The sequence below is a fragment of the Ranitomeya variabilis genome, chromosome 4 (genome assembly GCF_051348905.1).
Source record: "Ranitomeya variabilis isolate aRanVar5 chromosome 4, aRanVar5.hap1, whole genome shotgun sequence".
Lineage (NCBI taxonomy): Eukaryota > Metazoa > Chordata > Amphibia > Anura > Dendrobatidae > Ranitomeya > Ranitomeya variabilis.
Genome location: NC_135235.1, coordinates 102,328,553 through 102,348,280, shown reverse-complemented (window position 1 = coordinate 102,348,280; position 19,728 = coordinate 102,328,553). Strand labels below are relative to the sequence as shown.

At 43.9% G+C, this 19,728-nt stretch overlaps 1 protein-coding gene across 1 annotated transcript in view; it reads right to left on the bottom strand.

The window, feature by feature from the left end:
• DNAJC12 (DnaJ heat shock protein family (Hsp40) member C12) overlaps positions 1-19,728 on the bottom strand; it is a 55,794-nt gene that overhangs the window by 11,053 nt on the left and 25,013 nt on the right. Inside the window, exons 2-4 of the mRNA XM_077258982.1 lie at positions 4,702-4,780; positions 3,958-4,097; positions 539-728 (exon numbers count right to left, since the gene is read on the bottom strand). Coding sequence (XP_077115097.1) covers positions 539-728; positions 3,958-4,097; positions 4,702-4,780 — 409 coding nt within the window. The remainder of the gene's footprint in view (positions 1-538; positions 729-3,957; positions 4,098-4,701; positions 4,781-19,728) is intronic.

Below are 19,728 nucleotides of genomic sequence, written 5' to 3'. Positions count from 1 at the left end.
TCTATGTTCATAATGATCAAAATGTGCTTGTTCATCTCTTTAGGTGATAACAAGAGAATCAGAAGAAATTGGCAGTTCCTCACTTAGCTTAATCAGTTGTGAGTGTTATTGATTTATTCCATATGTCTACATAAATCCCTGCAATGAAACTGCCAATGGAGGAGAAAGCGCAGTCCTACACTTATAACACCCCAATCACATTATACTGGGGAGCCATTTTTCTGCATTAGGTCAAATAGCGTATGTGTCCTACCATATTCCTACATCTATGCCATATCTCATCATCGTTGCTGTTCTTCTGCTTTTAGAACTGAATTACTACAGCAAGGCAGGAGAGATTACATTTTCGTGACTTTGTATCTCGTCTTTCAACTTTTTTTTCATGTTTCAAGAAAAACAAAAGCAGACATAGCGTGTATAAGTAATAAAGCGCTAATAATTCCGTTCTGAAGGGTGACTTGTGAGAAGGGCTTTTCACAAGCGAAGCATCGGCTTAAACACCACATCGATTGAACACTTTATTTAATTGTGTTGTTACCTTCAGGACTTTTAGGCGACAGCAAATCAATATCCTCCGGCGTTTTCTTTAATACATGATCCTCGTTTCCAGCAATGATTTGGTTTTTCTTTTCTTCTGAGTTAAATGAAATGTCATTATGTGTTTCACTTGAAGATTTATCTGGGGCCTCCAGCATTGCTTCCTTCTTCTTTACAGCCCAGTGCATTGACTAAAAATGATTAATAATAAAAAAAAATTATGCTATGATTTCTACAAGATTTTCCATCTGCTTCCTCCTTATGAAGCTTTAAAAAAATTGGCCTAAATGCATATGATCTGACAGAAATGAGAATCAGGTGTGATTTATGAGGTCTCTGCTGAACATGGTCATGCATAGCCACCTCCGTCACAAACCTACGGCATATCCAAAGGATATACCATACACAAATAAGATGGATGTACCCCTCTAATTTTCATTGAATTGATACAATTAGGACAATGGAATGGATGAACCTATACAATACTGTACATTTCTATATACAATATTCGTCTTCTGATCATAAAGTTCAATCCTCCGAAAACAAGAGATTCAAGATGGAACCGAGCAATGGAGAAACATGGATAATGCTTTCTGATGTTGGGCTAACGTCACCATACTGAGCCTTATAATTTGTTACAGATTGTTCTATAGAAAATCTCCCAACACTTCCTTTTGTGTTAGTTTGTGGACAGCATGGTGGCATGATTGTTTGTGGTACAACTTGCAGCAATGGAGCATTAAGTTTCTATATAATTTAAAAAAAAAAACAATGGCATGGAGATGAAATGTTCTTCCATGCGAGCACAAGTTTTCTGCGCATCCTCCAGTTTCTCTCTTGACTATACGATGAGCTGTTGTTAACCTAAAACAATATATTTTCTTTTGCTTATAAACCTAATCAGTCATAACATAAAAATCGTCTGCCTCACAGTATGTAGCTCCTCATCGAGCCATCACAAGAACTATGACAGTGAGGCCATGCCGTTAGCTCCTGTAGATTTCGACTTCCGACCTGAGCATGACAGCTTCACATATGCCTGAAGCTGTCACAATCAGCTCAGGAGACCTGCCGGCCACTCTGTGCATTGCGGTCCGATATCGATCAGATTTATATGATCATCTGAATGCGCCCTAAAGGGGTCTACAGGTCTAAGTAGGTGGCACGTGTCACTGCACATGTCCATCCATATGATGTAATGGAAACGGGACTCTGTGTCCGCCTTCCAACACATCAACTTCAGATACTGATTATTCAGTGACTAATACATCTTACCCTTTTAGAGGTGCCATCAAACAGGATAATCAATATTATTTACTTTAGTGCACAAACATTATTAAAGCATTCTGAAGACTACCAGACATGAAAGAATTTCAAAATGTTCTGACTAATTTCATTATTTTAAATTTAATCTGTTGTTTTCTTAATTTTATCGTTTCTTCTCTATTCTATCTGTGCTTCCTTGCCAGAGCTAATGATAAGTGAAGAGCCGGCAAGAGAACGCACTGTTAGTGCGTATTGAAAGGAAAGAATGTGGCAAGCAGAGAGAGCAGAAACCAGAACAACCCACACAACTGACATCACTGATGACATCTGTTTTGGAGGTTGGGCTGCTCTCTGCTTTGCCTACTCATTGCATTCTCTCGTTTATCGTTTTCACTGACAGTGTGCTCTCTTGTCTGCTGTTCACTTCTCATTAGAGCCAGTGAAGGAGTGCACTGCCACTGTGCAGTCAAAGGAAATATACCACTGTAAGCATCAAATTCATACTGAGCATACATTAGAACAGGGACTAGAGCAGTCCTTGAAATGGGCGTCACTGGTGACACTTAATTTCAGGGTGGAGAAAGCCGCTGGAGCAGTGACTGCAGCCACTGCCCACTAATGGCATCCTGACATTCTGAGTATCTCAGCGTACACTGGGGAGTCTCAAATGAGACAACATCAAAATAGAAGTAAAAAATACAAAGCAGGAAGATAGAGAGGGAAATAAGGAATGGTAGGAAATTTTGAATTAACCCATGTTAGAAAAAAAGTGATTAGATTATTGCATTAAATAGATAGTCATTAAGGCTTAATTTAAACTTTGCATCCCTTTAAGCTTGCTGTGTTCCTGAGCTGTGACATGTGCTGATGCGACCTTCAGCTCCTTACTCCCTCTACAATCTGCTATGGGGCTGGGCTAGCAGCTCTGCAGTGTGCTCTGTACAGTGATGTCATGAGGATGTAGCCTGTAATCCGTGCAAGTTTAGAGTGACCGGGGATGTGCACAGGGAGGGAAAGTAGTGAGACATTGCAGGCTTTACATAGAACAAGGAATGTTATCAACTCGTGACTAGTGGGAATGGTATTTGGCTTCGTAGTAGAGTACTATGGGTACTAGATTACATATAGATAAATACACTATATGATGCCATGCTTCCCTGCAGCACGCTGAGACCTTGTTGTGCCAGTGTCAGCACACGTTACATTACTGCCTGCAGGAAAGTGTCAGGATAGCACATATTAAGAGAAGTAGTGGGAGGAATCTTAGGAAGCAGAACCTGTGTGCAGCAATTTAGCTATCTTAATGCTGTGCAGTAGTGCCAGTCATTATAGATGGAGTGGGTGAGGAGAGGGTGGAAGTGTGTGAGTAGTGGGACAGATACAACTCTGCCTGTTGAGAACTGTTTTCTAGAGGCACGGAGGGAGAGCTGGCAGGAATCTCAGGATGTCAACAATAACAATCCACAAGAGTGGCTTTGGGGGAGCAGATGGGAAACTTAAAAAATATATAAATAAAGGTAATAGGGTGGCTTGGGGACAGCCAGATCTTTTTTTGGCACCCAGAAAACTCCTTTAACATATCATATATTATTAGATGTTTGAGCAAAACTAAAATGGCAAACACAAAAAAGAGCCACCAAACTTCATTCATTGGATCTGAACCCAGGACCTCAATACTGCAAGTAGAAACCACTAAGTCTCCTTGTAGCCTATGCCATACTAAAGAACAAAATGATCAATATTAATGGTAAAAAGAACAGTACAATCATGTCGGTAAAGGATGTGGTACATCAGCAGCCCCGTTTATAATACTACAAAGCTCGGATTAGGAAATGTTTATTTACAATGTTGCAAGACTCAGGAAGCTGAAAGCATTTCATCAAAACAAATTATTGTGAAATACATGTTCCAGTTCCAACAAACACGTTAACGGGAATGCCGTCCCTACTACAAAATGTCATTGTTTTTTGTGCTGCGAGACAAGCGTGACTTCTTCAAAACATGTGTATGAAATTATGAAATGAAGCTCAGACAGCATGGAGTCACATAAACACTACATTGTCAGGAAATTGGGCCTCCCTGTCTCCTGCCGTCATTTACTTGATTTTCCAGACTGTGGCATATTAGGTTTCTTGCATATTCAGGGTGACCTACCATCTTTATTGTATCACTCAGGACTTCCCATTGTGAAAATGGAATCATGATTTTACTCTGTCTCCAATGGTCGTACTGTGCGCGGCTCTCCTCGTTGGTCAGGGTGTCTTTGGCTTGCTGAAGTTTCTGAAACTCTTCCACTACAAAAGAAAAAACGTATATTGTAAAGATCAAACTAAGGTTCAGAATATCTTTATGACCTGGCTACATATTGGGGTTGTTGCAGTAGAAAATATTTAACCCAATGCCCAGTCCGGCCCCTGTGCACACAAATCTAGTTAGCAGAAACCTTCAAATGGTGATTAAAGAAGAACAACAAAGCAGATTTCTTCACCCAAGGAATCAATTTAGCCTGTATAACAGCGCCATTACAGTCATGTCTTTACATTACAAGATCATGCTAACAGGTTCTCTTTAAACGCCCTCCATTGTCCCACTTATAATGGTAGACTTTCAGGTGACTGTGTATACAGGCATCCAAGACACCATCCGTTAGGTGTTCAATGGTCACAAGATTTTGACACCAAATTGAGAAGTCCATTGGTCATCATGGTGGACTCAGTTTCGCACGCATGTAGCTGGCCGCAGCGTCTGTAATCACCTTTAATTTATTATCCCTGTTTCTCATAAAAGGTGAAAATAGTTTTAAATGAGTTGTTTGGAAAGGTCTACATCGTCCATGAGCTGTGTCTGATATTGCAGTTCAATTCTATTGATTGACACCAAACAAACATAATGAAATACCTGCTTTTTGATTGCCGGGGTGTTTGTCAGGATGGCACTTGAGGGCTCTAACTTTATATTCTGCCATAATTTGCTCAACCTGATGGAAAAACATACAGTCATTTACTTATGACGTCTCTGTATATAAATAACTGTCGTCCTGACTATTCATAAGAACAAGCCTTACACCTTCTGACAATGGTCTGCGCTTCCCCGAGAGCAGCGGGAGCCTGTCATGATTCATCTTCCTCTTCTGAGTCTTTTGTTATTATAACCATGTTTCCCCTTAGTCATCACTACCTACCTGATAACAAATGTAAAGTTTAAAGCTCCAGAATCAATTACCACTGTCAACAGTGGAAAGTACGGAGGAAGACACATAGATGTAATACCACATTTTCAAGATTTGCGTTTCAGAACTGCGCTTCTGACCTCTCGTCATCTCTAGAATTTAATCATTCCTATAACTAGGTTAAGCAAACTAATACAGAACAAGGAAGAAGACAAAAATGGTATACATAATAATAATAATAATAATAATCTTTACATGAATAATTACTGTGTATACATAACCTAAAACTCTTATTATAACACTAATAGTATAAAAAAAAGTACCGTATTTGTATTTTTGCTCCCACTCTTCCAGAATGTGTAGTAATTTCAATGTTGTGAGATTATTTCATTGCATTGAGCAATAAGTCTTAATTTATAGAATGCCACAATTCCAACTTGTTAGGCATCCCTTCAAAATAAGTATGCAAATTGCCTCTTCAGAGAGGAAGAGGACTAGAACTCTAGCACCACCTATTGGAAGTAGCAATCCTAAAATTCAATATTGACCACTTACCATATGACTTAGGAGAAAAGCCAAATGAGAATCTAAATTTGCAGACACTTTGTTTCAGGTTGTTTCCCCTCATCAGTGCAAAGTATGAGATCTGATTTGGCTAGGTGAGAAGCTAAAGACTGGGACTTAAGGTGTGATGTTTCTCCTTGTGGAGAGTGACAATCCAGGCCTGGCATGTCACAGTGAGGAGACTTATATGCCACACAAGCTTTTCTGGGAAATTAAATAGGCAAATTGCCTCTTCTGAGAGGAAAAGGAGTTGACCTCTAGTATTATCTACTGAAAGTAGCAATCCTAAAAGTCAATATCAACCCTTTAACAAGCCTTGCCATGTGATTTAGGATGAAAGCCAAACAAAAATATCAATTTGAAGACACGTGTTTTGGGGTGTTGCCCTCTCCTCATTGCAAAGCATGAGATCTGATTTTGCTGCATGAGAAAGAGGCCACTGACTTTTATCTAAGGGGTAAAATCTCTCATTGTGGACAGTGATATGCAGGGCCGCCATCAGGGCATTACTGCCCTGACTGGCGTATGGGGCCCGGTGGGCAGAGGGGGCCTGCATTGGGCCCCGTCTCATCTGCTCACCGGGCCCCTATCGGCAAGCTAAACCGGGCCCTTAGCGGCGCTGTGGCAACACTATTGACGTGCTTGTGCGGGCCCGCGCGTCAATAGTTAACAGCTGCCAGCCAATCGGAGGCTGGCAGCGGATGTCAGCAGCAGTGCGCACGTTGCCAGCATCTGACGTCAGTGTCAGTTGCCGGCAAGTGCGCACTTCAGCTGAGTGGAGGGAGCTTCTTCGCCGCAGGAGCGCGGCCAGGTAAAAAGAACTTTTTTATTATTATTTTTGAGAACGGCGATCCGGGGGGCCCCGGGGCAGAATGCTGGACACACTGGGGGTAGAATGCTGGAGCACTGGGGGCAGAATGCTGGACACACTGGGGGCAGAATGCTGGACATACTGGGGGAAGAACGCTGGATACACTGGGGGAAGAATGCTGGACACACTGGGGGAAGAATGCTGGACACACTGGGGGAAGAATGCTGGACACACTGGGGGAAGAATGCTAAAGACACTGGGGGCACAATGCTAAAGACACTGGGGGCAGAATGCTAAAGACACTGGGGGCAGAAGGCTGGAGACACGGGGTAGAATGCTGGAGACACTGAGGCAGAATGCTGGACACACTGGGGGTAGAATGCTGGAGACACTGAGGCAGAATGCTGGACACACTGGGGGTAGAATGCTGGAGACACTGAGGGCAGAATGCTGGATGAACTGGGGGCAGAATGCTGGACACTGGGGGCAGAATGCTGGACACGCTGGGGGCAGAATGCTGGACACGCTGGGGGCAGAATGCTGGACACGCTGGGGGCAGAATGCTGGACACACTGGGGGCAGAATGCTGGACACGCTGGGGGCAGAATGCTGGACACGCTGGGGGCAGAATGCTGGACACGCTGGGGGCAGGACTGGAGACAGGTGGGGCAAGAATGGAGATACAGGGCATGATTGGAGACACAGGGCAGAATGAAAGACATGGGGGCAGGATTGGATCATTCGGCAGGATGGATACGATGGAGACAGATGGGTCAGGATGGGGAGATCATATGGGGCAGGATGGATACTCATGAGGGCAGGATGGGAGAACATATGGCTGACGCCAGGAATGAAACACACGGGGGCCAGGATGGGGAATATTATTACCATAGGGGCTAATTAAGGGATATTACTGCAGTCAGGTATTTATATTATTTTTTGAGGATACTGTTTTAAATGGGGGGGCAGTCCTGTTACGGTGTAGAGTGACACTATGTCGCCTTTTTTTCTTCATGTGGTGTAATGTAGTAGTTGGGAAAAAATAAGTAATGTGTTCTGCAAGCGGAGCTCGAGATAACGGTGTTATTTCCTACAGAGACAAGTCCTGGCTGGAAGAAGTGATGGCGGTCTGTGCTGGATGAAAGATGAAGGACTTCACCTAGAGACGTCACTGGTGAGTCAGTGTGTTACCTATACACTGTATACTACATACAGAGCTCCTGTCTATGTCACCAGTGATCACTGTATTACCTATACATTATATACAGAGCTCCTGTGTATAATACCACCGGTGATCACTGTATTACCTGTACACAGACACTGCATACTAAGTACAGATCTCCTGTGTATAATGGCACTTATGGTGATAGTATTGTATTTTTTTTTATTACTGATCAGTAATGTAGTATTCAGTCACTATGTGGTGGTAATATGTGGTCTGGACATGGTGTTGCGGTATTTGTCCCTTGTATGTGCCATTTGGTCACTTTGTGGTGGTAATATGTGGTCTGGTCATGGTGCGGTGGTATTTGTTCCTTGTATGTGATATTATTCGATCACTGTGGTGGTAATATGTGGTCTAGTCATGGTGCGGTGGTATTTGTCCCTTGTATGTGCTATTTGGTCACTATGTGGTAATAATATGGTGTCTGATCATGGTGTAGCGGTATTTGTTCCTTGTATGTGATATTATTCGATCACTATGGCGGTAATATATGGTCTAGTCATGGTGCGGTGGTATTTGTTCCTTGTATGTGCTATTTGGTCACTATGTGGTGGTAATATGGTGTCTGGTCATGGTGTGGTGGTATTTTTGTTCCTTGTATGTGATATTATTCGGTCATTGGTGGTATTATGTGGTCTGGTCATGGTGTTGTGGTATTTGTTCCCTGTATTTGATATTATTCGATCACTGTGGTGGTAATATGTGGTCTGGACATGGTGTAGCAGTATTTGTTCGTTGTATGTGATATTATTGGTCATTTTAAAAATTGGAAAAAAAAATATACCTACATTTTATTGCATATTTTAACAAATATTTAGTAGGTTACAGTAGAGTAGGGCCTGGCCAAAAGTGTCTACCGTGTTATAGTGGCAGCTTAAAAAATCTTTTGGCCAAATCAAAAGCTGCCGGCTATATGTATGATCTGGTGATGGGAACTTTCAATGTGTGATAGGTGAGAAGTGGAGTTTTGCCAAGAGAGAGCGGTGGGGCTATGGACAGTTTGAGGGGTGGAGGCGGGGCTGGGGTGGAGCCTGGGCAGAGTCTCAAATGGGCCCCGAAAATTTTGCCAGTATGGGCCCCCAAAATTTCTAGTGGCAGCCCTGGTGATATGCCTGACATGCCAGGGTGAGGAGACTTATAAGCCATGCAATTCTCCAAGCAGACTACAAAGTGTGCCCTGTGGGGATGCTCAATGATAATCATTTGTGAAAAAAGTGTTCAATTTCCTTGCAGAGTCACCACAGGTGAAGTTGAGAATTAGAGTTACTATTAAAAGCAGTCTTTTGTCTTGTTATGTATGACAGGACAGGACAGGTCCTCCAGGGTAAGGGACGCTGTATGTTACCACTCTCCACCAAGGAAAATACTGAACAGAGGACGTCCTTCTATTAACCCCTTCACGACATCCGCTGTACGTGTATGGAGCTGTGGAAGGTGTATTCTTAAAAAACGCTATACATGTATGGCTCACTCCGAGCACCAGCGTGATCAAAAGCAAGTGTCAGCACTCTTTGAGAGCTGACACACTGGGACAATGCCCGCGATCAGTGCTAGTGCCGATCATGGGCATTTAACCCCTCTGATAGTGACAGTGACATCCATTGCTATAGCAGAGGAAGGGAGCTCCATCCCTGCTCCGATTGGCACGATGCTATTGGTCTCCAAGGTGACTCTGGGCCCAAGTTGGCAGCAGGGTCACCCAGGTATGGTGGTCTGTAAGCTCCTGTACAGAGCAGAAGCTGACACTCCTCCTCCCTGTGTGCGATGTACTGAGCTCTTGTAGATTGTGAAACTTCGCGGGCAGGGTCCTCTCTCCTCCTGTACCAGTTATGACTTGTATTGTCTAAGAATATTGTACTTGTTTTTACTATGTATACCCTTCCTCACATGTAAAGCGCCATGGAATAAATGGCACTATAACAATAAATAATAATAATAATGCCATGCTATGCAAAAACATTGCAGAGTATTAGATCAGCGATCAGGGCAGGGAAAGTTGATGTCATCCTGGTAGAAGGTAAAAAAAAGTTTAAAAAAAAGTAAAAAAAAAAAAAATATATATTAATCCATTTATTAATAAACTTACTTATGTAAAAACAAAAATAAACAAATAAAGTAAACATATTTGGTATTTCCGCATCCGGAATGACCTGACCTATAACACTGTTCCATAAATTAACCCCTTCAGTGAACTCTAAAATAAGTGGCAAAAAAACAATGCTTTTTCATCATTCTGCTGAACAAAAAGTGGAATAAAACACAATTAAAAAGTCTAATGTAAATAAAAGGTTATCGCTGAAAATATCATCTTGTCCCACAAAACTCAAGCCATCATACAGCTCTATCAATGCAGAAAATAAAAAGTTATAGCTCTCAGACTAAAGCGAAGCAAAAACAATTATTTGTTCTGTAAAATAGTTGTTATTGTGTAAAAGCGGCAAAATATAAAAAAATTATATGAATGTGATATCGCTGTAATCGTACTGAGCCGAAGGATAAAGGGTATGTTCCCACAGCCAGTATACACTGTGGGTTTGACACTGCGTACATCCGCAGCACCCACCCCCCCAGCGTCCAGATGTTACAGCATGAGCGGTTTAATGAACACATGCGGAATCACCGGCGTTCAAAAGCCGGCAGCGCTTTGGACGCAGCGGACAACCTAATACTGAACGTGTGCACATACCCTAAAGCTGCCTTATCACTTTTACCACATGGTGAACAGCATAAAAAAAAAAAATGTTTTGCAAAAATAAAGTGTCTTTTAGTGTGTGACAACAGCCAAACATAAAAAATCTGATATAAATCTGGTATCACTGTAATTGCAGCGACCTGAAAAATAAAGTCGCCTAATCACTTATACCGCATGAGGAACGGCGTAAAAAAATAAATAAATAAAACCAACTCTTCTGCTGTTGATTTGCTTATTCTACCTCCCAAAGATCGCAGTAAGGCTCTGCGCTCTGCGCTTACACCGGGGTTTCCATGTAAATCTCTGAAATACGTGAATCAGATGGAACCCCTGGCGGAAGATTCTCTAGGAGGCAGATGGAGGCACTGTGGACGCCGTCTGGCCTATGATCCTGCAGCGTCCATCTTTTTAAGTGTGCATAAAAGCGCGGTCGACCACATTTTTGCTCACCTCTTAAAACAAGGAGACCACAGAAACAGAGGCCAGATGGGCCCAGAGTAACTCTGCTGCCACAACATAGTGAATGTTGTGTCCCATAAATGGGAAAAACTTGTTGTGTATGAACTGAACATTGTTGCTGGACTCTGTCATGGCGGGGAGCATACTTCCTCATACCCCAGCCATGTTAGAACATAAAACGCTCTGCGTGCAACTGATCTTGAACACTTCTCTGTGGATTAAATGTTACCATTGGATTGTTGGGTTGGTGGAAGAGTTGGCTAGTTGTGGCTTCCCCAACCCAAAGATGGGTTTTTCTACCGAACTCATTCATTTTTTATTCAAGAACTACACGTCAATGTTCAAGTATGGAATTGTTGCATATTGTCTTGTCTCCTCTGTTCAGGTTCCATATCGGCATTGGACAGCAATGACTTGTCACGTCATACAAAGGCATTGTGAAATCTAAAGATTTCAGATGGGGAGTGTTATGTGTCCCATGAATGGGAAAAACTTGTGTATTTTCTGTGTTATGCATTTAATTCTGCTGTTGCTAGGGAGAAGATCTGCCTTTTGAAGTGTGTCCCTTCTTCCCTTCTGTAGTTGATGATGTTAGCCCTTGCTCCTCCTGTCTTCTTAAATATCAGTTTGCTGTAGCCATCTTTAGATGCACATGTATACTTCTCTGTTTGGGATTACCCTTTCCACCTGCTGCATTGTACTTAATACAAGATTTCAGAGAATATCAACTCTGTTTCTTCTGGACTCTCATTACAAGTCAGTACAGCTGAGTTGGCACTATCTGAGGACACCTGGCATGTGAGTACAACAATCATACAGTTATCTTAGGGATTAATGGTTATATGGCTTATAGACTCATACTGGCTTGAAGATCAGAATAATGAATGCGGTATCGACGTACTCAGGAGAAATTGCGCAACAAATTGTATGGTTCATTTTCTCCTGTTACCCTTGTAAAAATACAAAATTTGGGCTAAATTAACATTTTTGTGAGAAAAATTTAAATATTCATTTTTTTCTTCAACATTGCTTTAATTCCTGTGAAGCACCTAAAGGGTTAATAAACTTCTTGGATGTGGTTTTGAAGAGTTTGAGGCTTGTAGTTTATAAAATGGTGTCACTTTGGGATATTTTTTGTCATATAGGCTTAAAGTCACTTCAAATGTAATGCGGTCCCTAAAAGAAAATTAGTAAATTTTGTTGGAAAAACTAGAAATTGCTGATGAATTTTAACCTCTTCATGACCTTGGGGTTTTCCATTCTTGAGTTTCTGTTGAGTTTTTTGCTCCCATTCTTCCCAGAGGCATAGCTTTTTTTTATCTTCCTTCAATATGGCCATGTGAGGGCTTGTTTTTGTAGAACGAGTTGAACGATACCATTGGTTTTGCCATATAATGTACTGGAAAATGTGAAAAAAATTCAAAGTGCGGTAAAATTGCAAAAAAATAGGCATTAGACCTACCGGTAATTATGTTTCCAGGAGTCCATCCTGACAGCACCCTGGAGGACGTCCTCCTCCCCCTTGCTGGGACAGGAAACACACGAGAGTTTAAAAGGTCATGTCCCACCCCCAATCCTCAGTGTTGTAACAAGAACTGCCTCATGGAAATGCAAAAAGTACTTTAATGATAAATAGAACATATTACATCATATGCCAGGAACATATTACATCATATGCCAGGAACATAATACATCATGCATATAAATATCAAACCAGGGAGGGAACAACCAGTGCTGTCAGGATGGACTCCTGGAAATATAATTACCGGTAGGTCTAATGCCTATTTTCCAGGATGTCCCTCCTGACAGCACCCTGGAGAGTACCAAAGCACCTCCTTAGGGTGGGATTACCGCTTGGACAACTTTTCTCCCAAATGCAGTGTGTTGACCAGACAAAACATCAAGTTTATAGTGTTTACAAAAGGTATTGGCACTAGCCCATGTTGCTGCCTTGCAAATCTGCTCCAGAGAGGCGCCTGCCCTCTCAGCCCACGAAGCAGATATCCCTCGTGTAGAGTGTGCATGAAGACCCTCCGGAGGTGGGACTCTGTTGTGAACTCTGTTCTCGAGCTCCCTCCTGTGGTCAGGAATGGTATTTCTGTGGGTTCTGTCCGTGGGTTCCCTCTGGTGGCTGAAGGTGGAGCTGCTGGGCTGGAGGTGGCTTCCTCATCTGCATCGTTTAAGACTGGGCTGGTTCCTCTATTTAACTCTGCTCAGATCGTTACCTGATGCCAGTTGTCAATGTATCTGTACTGGTTCAGATCTCACTTGGATCTCCTGATGACCTGTCTACTTCAGCAGAAGCTAAGTCCCTGTTAAGCTCATTTGTTGTTCATTTGTGTGCTGAATATATTTCTGAGTACCTGCTAAGTTTTGTCCAGCTGGCTATCATGATATTGTCTCGCTAGCTGGAAACTCTGGGTTGCAGAGTGGCACCTACCGCGCCGTGAGTCGGCGCGGGGGGTTTCTTGCTCACTCTGCGTGGCTTTTTGTAGTTTTTTGTGCTGACCGCAAAGATCCCTTTATCTATCTTCTGTCTATTTAGTAAGTCGGGCCTCCTTTGCTGAAACCTGTCTCATTCCTGTGTTTGTGCCTTCCTCTTAACTCACAGTCAATATATGTGGGGGGCTGCTCTTTTCCTTTGGGGAATTTCTCTGAGGCAAGGTGAGGCTATATTTCTCTTTAGGAGTAGTTACCTCTCAGGCTGTGAAGAGTCGTCTAGGCAGAGTCAGGTACGATCCACGGCTAATTCTAGTGTGTGTGATAATAGATTAGGGCTGCGGTCAGCAGAGCTCCCACTTCCCAGAGCTCGCTCTATTTTGCAGTTTTGACTATCAGGTCATTCCCGGTGCTCCTAACCACCAGGTCCAGCCATAACAGGACTCCTTCAGACTGGTAGGCCTCAGAGATCACAGACGTGATCCAATGAGCGATAGTGGCCTTAGAGGCCTTCCTTCCCTTATTCTTTCCCCCAAACAGAATGAACAAGTTTGGGTCTATCCGCCATGAGCTGGTGGCTGCTAGGTAATCTAAGACTGCCTGTCTGACGTCAAGGGAATGAAGGGCTTTTTCTTTTGCGTTAGCGGGGTTATTACAAAATGAAGGTAAAACAATTTCCTGATTTCTGTTCTTTGCAGAGCCTACTTTCGGAATAAACGAGAGATCTAGTTTAAGGATTAAACTATCCTCTCTAATCTGTAGGTACGGGTCCCTAGTACACAGGGCCTGAATTTCCCCCACCCTTTTGGCCGTGGTGACTGCCACTAAAAATGCTGTTTTCCGTGTGAGGATTGATATGGGTATATTATCAGCCGAGGCGTATGCGTCTCTACATAGGAATCTACCAAGTTGAAGTCCCAGGGAGGCGTCAATTGCCTAATGGTGGGGAGTAACCTCTGAGTAGCTCGGATACATCTGACCACCCACGGGTGAGATGCTAGGGGATAGTCAAAAAAAGAGCTAAGTGCCGAGATCTGCACTTTCAAGGTGCTTGGTCTAAGACCCTTGTTGAACCCAGCCTGCAGAAAATTTAGGATTCTAGGTATGTCAGGAGTGTCTGCCGCAACCTCAGACCTGCCACCCTCCAGACAGAAATGCTTCCAGATCTTTAAATAGATTGCCAATGTGATTGGCTTCCTGCTGGATTTAATAGTGGCTATCACTTGATCTGATAAGCCTCTTGCCTTCAAGATGTCCCCTTCAGGATCCATGCTGAGAGATGGAGTTTCCCTGGATTCGGGTGGAAAACTGGACCTTGGTGGATTACATCCTCCCTGAGAGGAAGCTCTATTTGGTTCTCGATCGCCAGGTCCGCTAGCAGAGAGAACCAGCTACTTTTTGGCCAGTATGGAACGATCAAGATAACCTGAGCTCGATCCTCCTTGATCTTTCGGAGAATGGCTGGGATCAGTGCCAGAGGTGGAAACGCGTATGAGAAAGGTTCCGTCCAGTCCTGGCTCAGGGCGTCTACCCCTTCCAGGAGGTCCAGTGGGTTCAGAGAGAAGAATCTTGAGACCTTCGAGTTTCTTCAGTTTGCAAACAGGTCTATACTGGGAGTTCCCCAACGAAGACATAAATCCTGGAAGATATCCTGGTTGAGTTCCCACTCTGTTGCGAACACCCGCCTTCTGTTCAGATAGTCTGCTATCACGTTCTGAGAGCCCTCTAGGTGAATTGCAGAAATGGATAGGACCGAATTTTCTGCCCAGCGAAATATTCTTCCCGCTAGATCCTGCAGCAGATGGTGTCTTGAGCCCCCCTAATGTTTCAGGAAAGAGACTGTTGTAACATTGTCGGATAGTATCCTGACATGACAATTCGCAAGAGTGTGTCGATTTCTTCTCAAGGCCTCCCAAACAGCATACAGCTCCTTGAAGTTGGAGGAGCTGTGAATGACATCTGCTGGCCACCTTCCCTGTAGGATCTTGCCTTTTAGATGAGCTCCCCAGCCCCACGCACTGGCGTCTGTAGTGACTACTACGTAGGGGGAGGTAGACCATAGAACTCCGACTCTTAGGTTCTCTGGCTGTGTCCACCAGAGGAGAGACCTTCGTACTGGATTCGTTAGCTTCAAAATATTGTCCCGTGAAGACTGGCGACGGTCCCATTTGGAGAGAATTAATCTCTACAGAGGTCTTGAATGAGACTGTGCCCATCTGACACACGGTATGCAAGCCGTCATTAGACCTAGAACTCTCATGGCAAACCTTATTGAGGCTCTGTGTTCTAATAGGAGCCATGTTCTGAGTCTGGATTGCCACCAGCTTGTTCTCGGGCAGTAGGGATATCCTGCTTCTGGAGTCTAGACACACACCCAAGAAGGTCTTCCTGTATTCCGGAGTCAGGTCGGACTTCTGTCAGTTTATGACCCATCCTAATTGTTCCATTACCGATACTGTCCGGCTCCTGTGGGCTGATAGTGTCTCTGGCGATCTTGCTACAAGGAGAAAGTCGTCGAGATATGGAACTATTATGATCCCCTGGTTTCTCAGGAAGGCGACGATCTCCGACACCAACTTTGTGAATATACGAGGTGCTGAGGCAAGCCCGAAGGGAAGCCATTGAAACTGGTAGTGACAGGTCCGGGACGGCAGAGCTACAGCAAACCTCAGAAGCCTCTGGGATGAGGGGTGGACGGGGAGCTGATAATAGGCACTCTTCAGGTCGAGAGTGCACATCACAGCATCCCGGTCTATGAGGTGAATTGCCGATCGTATGGACTCCATACGGAACCTTTTGTACCTGACCTAGGCATTCAAAGGTTTCAGATTTATTATCGTGCGGGAGTCGCCAGAAGGTTTTGTGATGGAGAATGGGAAGAGTAGTGTCCCTGGCCTACTTCTAGTGGTGGGACCGGAATTATGACTTCTGAAGAGAGCATATCTTTTAAATCTATCAGCATGGCAGAGCCCTGCGTGACCACCACAGGTGCAATGTATCTCTCTGGAGGAGGGGAATAGAGCTCAATGCTGTATCCCTCTGCCACAGTCCGGAGGACCCACTGATTCTGAGTGATTCGGGCCCAATTCTCTGCAAAGTGGCGGAGCCTTCCCCCGATATATGTGGCGTCATTGTGTCTTGGACCTGGAGGAGGGGCTGAAGAAGAAACTCTTGTTCTTATTGCCCTGGCTACGGGAACCCCTATAAGATCCTCTATTGGATCTATTGGATCTACCCCCTCTGAATTCGTACTGTTCCTGAAGGGGAATCCTTTCCGAAAGGACTGAGACCTTTTAGCTTTGTCCTCTGGAAAGCCCTTCTTTTTATCAGAGGCAGATTCTAGAATAGTATCTAGAGAAGGACCAAATACTCTTGACCCTGAAAAGGGGATTGAGCAGAGCTTGGTCTTAGAGGCATAATCTCCTGACCAGGATCTTAGCCAAACCGCCCTTCTAGCCGCGTTAGATAACGAGCCGCTTCTAGCTGAAAATCTAACAGACTCTGCTGCCATATCGGACAGAAAAGCCATAGCTGATTTCATAATAGGAAGGCAGCTCAAAATGTCGGACCTCAGGGTTTTATTGGACAGATGCTCTTCCAATTGCCCCATCCATAGGTACATAGATCGGGCCACCGAAGTGGCTGCTATGTTAGTCTTAATTAAGGCCGCAGACGATTCCCAGGCCCTTTTAAGCAGTATGTCAGCCTTTCTGTCCATGTGATCGTGCAAATTGGATGAGTCCTCAAAGGGTATGGCTGGCTTTTTGGCAACCTTTGCCACCGGAACGTCTATTTAGGGTATCTCTTCCCATAGCTTGACTTCCTCAGGCTTGAATGGTAAGCGAGCCTTAAAGTCACGAGACAGTACCAGCCGACGTTCAGCCTCCTTCCACTCTTCCAGTATCATAGCTTTAATATGTTCACTAATGGGGAAGACTGTCTGTCGACGTGACATAAGTCCCCCGAACATCAGGTCCTGTCTGGATTGTGGCTTAGATGTCTCTTCTATCTGCATCGTGCTTCGAACTGCCTGCATGAGTTCATTCGTCTCTTCAGCCTGGAAGAGGTATTTTCTATGGTGGTCCTGGCTCCCTGAGGGGAGCTCCCCCTCTTCTTCTGAGACTGAGTCCTCTGGGTCAGACCTGTCGCCAGAACTAAACTCCGTCTCTCTCAGGTCTCGCTCCCGTCTGGCTCTCTTGCGGCCAGGGATGGGGCTGGACTGTCCTGAAATACTGGACAAGGAAGCCTGAAATTCTTCCCGGATTAGGGACCTCATCTCTGACAAAAGTGAAGATTGTTCGTCCCTCATAACCTTAGATGTGCAAGATGCACACAAGGTCTTGCCATGGGAGTCCGGGAGTTTCATGTGGCATATAGGGCATCTGTTGGACTTTGTAGAGACCTTGCCGGGTTTCTTAGCTGGAGCGGGGGGGGACAGCGGGGGTTCCCTTATCCTTAAATGACATAAGATAGGGAGTAAAAATAGGATAGGCCTGCTTTATGCCCGGGAAGAGTACCTCCATCAATATTAGACGGGTCCAATCAGTGATTCAATATAGCTCTTTAGAATTGGACAATAACTGGGCATTGGCGTCACTAGATACAGCCAAAGCATTCGACTCTCTTGAATGGTCTTTCCTTTCCGCATGCCTACGGAGATACGGTTTTGGGGATAAATTTATTAGAGGGATAGATACGCTATATAGGAATCCTAGGGCACGGGTAATTGTGAATAACTCTATCTCTGATTCTTTTACTTTGCACAGAGGAACCCGTCAAGGATGTCCTCTATCCCCGGCTCTCTTTGCCCTCGCGATAGAAGCGTTAGCAATACGTATAAGGTCCTCTATAGATATCAAAGGAATTAATATTGCGGATCGTGTGGATACCATTGGTCTTTATGCCGATGACATGATTATATTTATGGATAAAATAGAAGAAACGTTACCGCAAGTAATAATGACCATCGACAAATTTAGTAAAGTCTCTGGTCTCTATATAAATTGGGACAAATCTACCCTAATGCCTCTGTCTCATGCTCCGATGCCCTGTCTCGAAAACCTCTCATCGTTACCTGTAGTCTCCAGTTTCAAGTATCTGGGTATTCATATGTCCCAATATAGTCGGCTAGACCTACAACTTAACATTTATCCACTATTGGACCTGGTCAAATCTAAATTTATAGCCTGGAGCAAACTCCCCCTCTCTGTTGCAGGCCGCATTAATCTAATTAAAATGATATTACTCCCCAAACTTAATTATTGCCTCCAACACAGTGCAGTGCCAATACCCAAGTCTTTCTTCGCAAATTTAAATTCCCTAACCACATCCTTTATATGGGGAAAGACTAGACCCAAACTTAAACTATCTACTTTACAGAGACCAAAAAGGGGGGGTGGGGCGGCTTTGCCAGACTTTTATCTGTACTATCTTGCCGGACAGGCCAAGGCATTAAGCAAATGGATGCCTAATAACTCTATACCTAATTCAGAGAGCCATTTACTTCACTCTACCCGGATTGACTGCCCATTGGGATTTCTGGAAACAGAGAGAGTCAATGCTCCTCGTTTGCTGCCTTTGCTTCGACTGGCGAGATTGATATGGAGACAGATCAAAAAAGTTATCACATTTGCAGATGTAATAGCTGAAATGCCACTATGGCATAATAGTTATTTCCCAGAACTACTAAATCACCCATCTACTGAGTTCTGGATCTCATATGGTGTTCTTTCAGTGGGCAATGTACATGACCAAGGGGTTTTTGTATCTTTCGAACAATTACGGGATACTTACAATATTCCAAGATCCCAATTCTTCCGTTATTTACAGCTCAGGTCAGCTTTCCAATCACATATGCGAAATGTGGGTGCGGGTCGAGCGATCTCATCTCTACCTCTAATAGGCATTCTCAACTCACAAGGCCCTCAGGGACTCATTTCCTCTTTATATACATATTTGTTGTCCGTGGGAGATGGATCCACTATTAGCTCTCTTAAAGAGAAATGGGAGGGACTTCTTCCCGATACAATGGGAGAGGAATGGGAAGATATTCTAGAGTCTCCAACTAAAGTTTCTCCTTCAGTTAATAACAGGATGACCCAGCTATATATTATATATCAGACCTATTTGACCCCAACGCGGCTCTTTAAAATGGGTCGCCTCCATTCGTCAGATTGCTTGCGATGTCATGCACAAGATGCAGATTTTATCCATATGATTTGGAGGTGCCCGGTAATCTCGCACTATTGGAAAGAGGTCACGACATTATTAACATCTTTATTGTCAATCCCTGTTCCACTTGAGCCATTGACCTGCTTATTCGGGGTGTGGGATGCAGAGGCCTGGGATCACTATACTGGGATCTTTCTTAGAGAGACGCTCTTCTTGGCACGGAAGGTATTGGCGCTGAGGTGGATGGGTGGTTCCTCCCCGTCTCTCAGAGCTTGGATCGATTTGGTGAACTCGGTCGTCCCATATGAGAAAACACTGTACCAAAATAGAGGATGCCCAGGTAAATTCGAAAAAATCTGGGGTAGATGGAACTCCTCTCATCATACTCTGTAGTC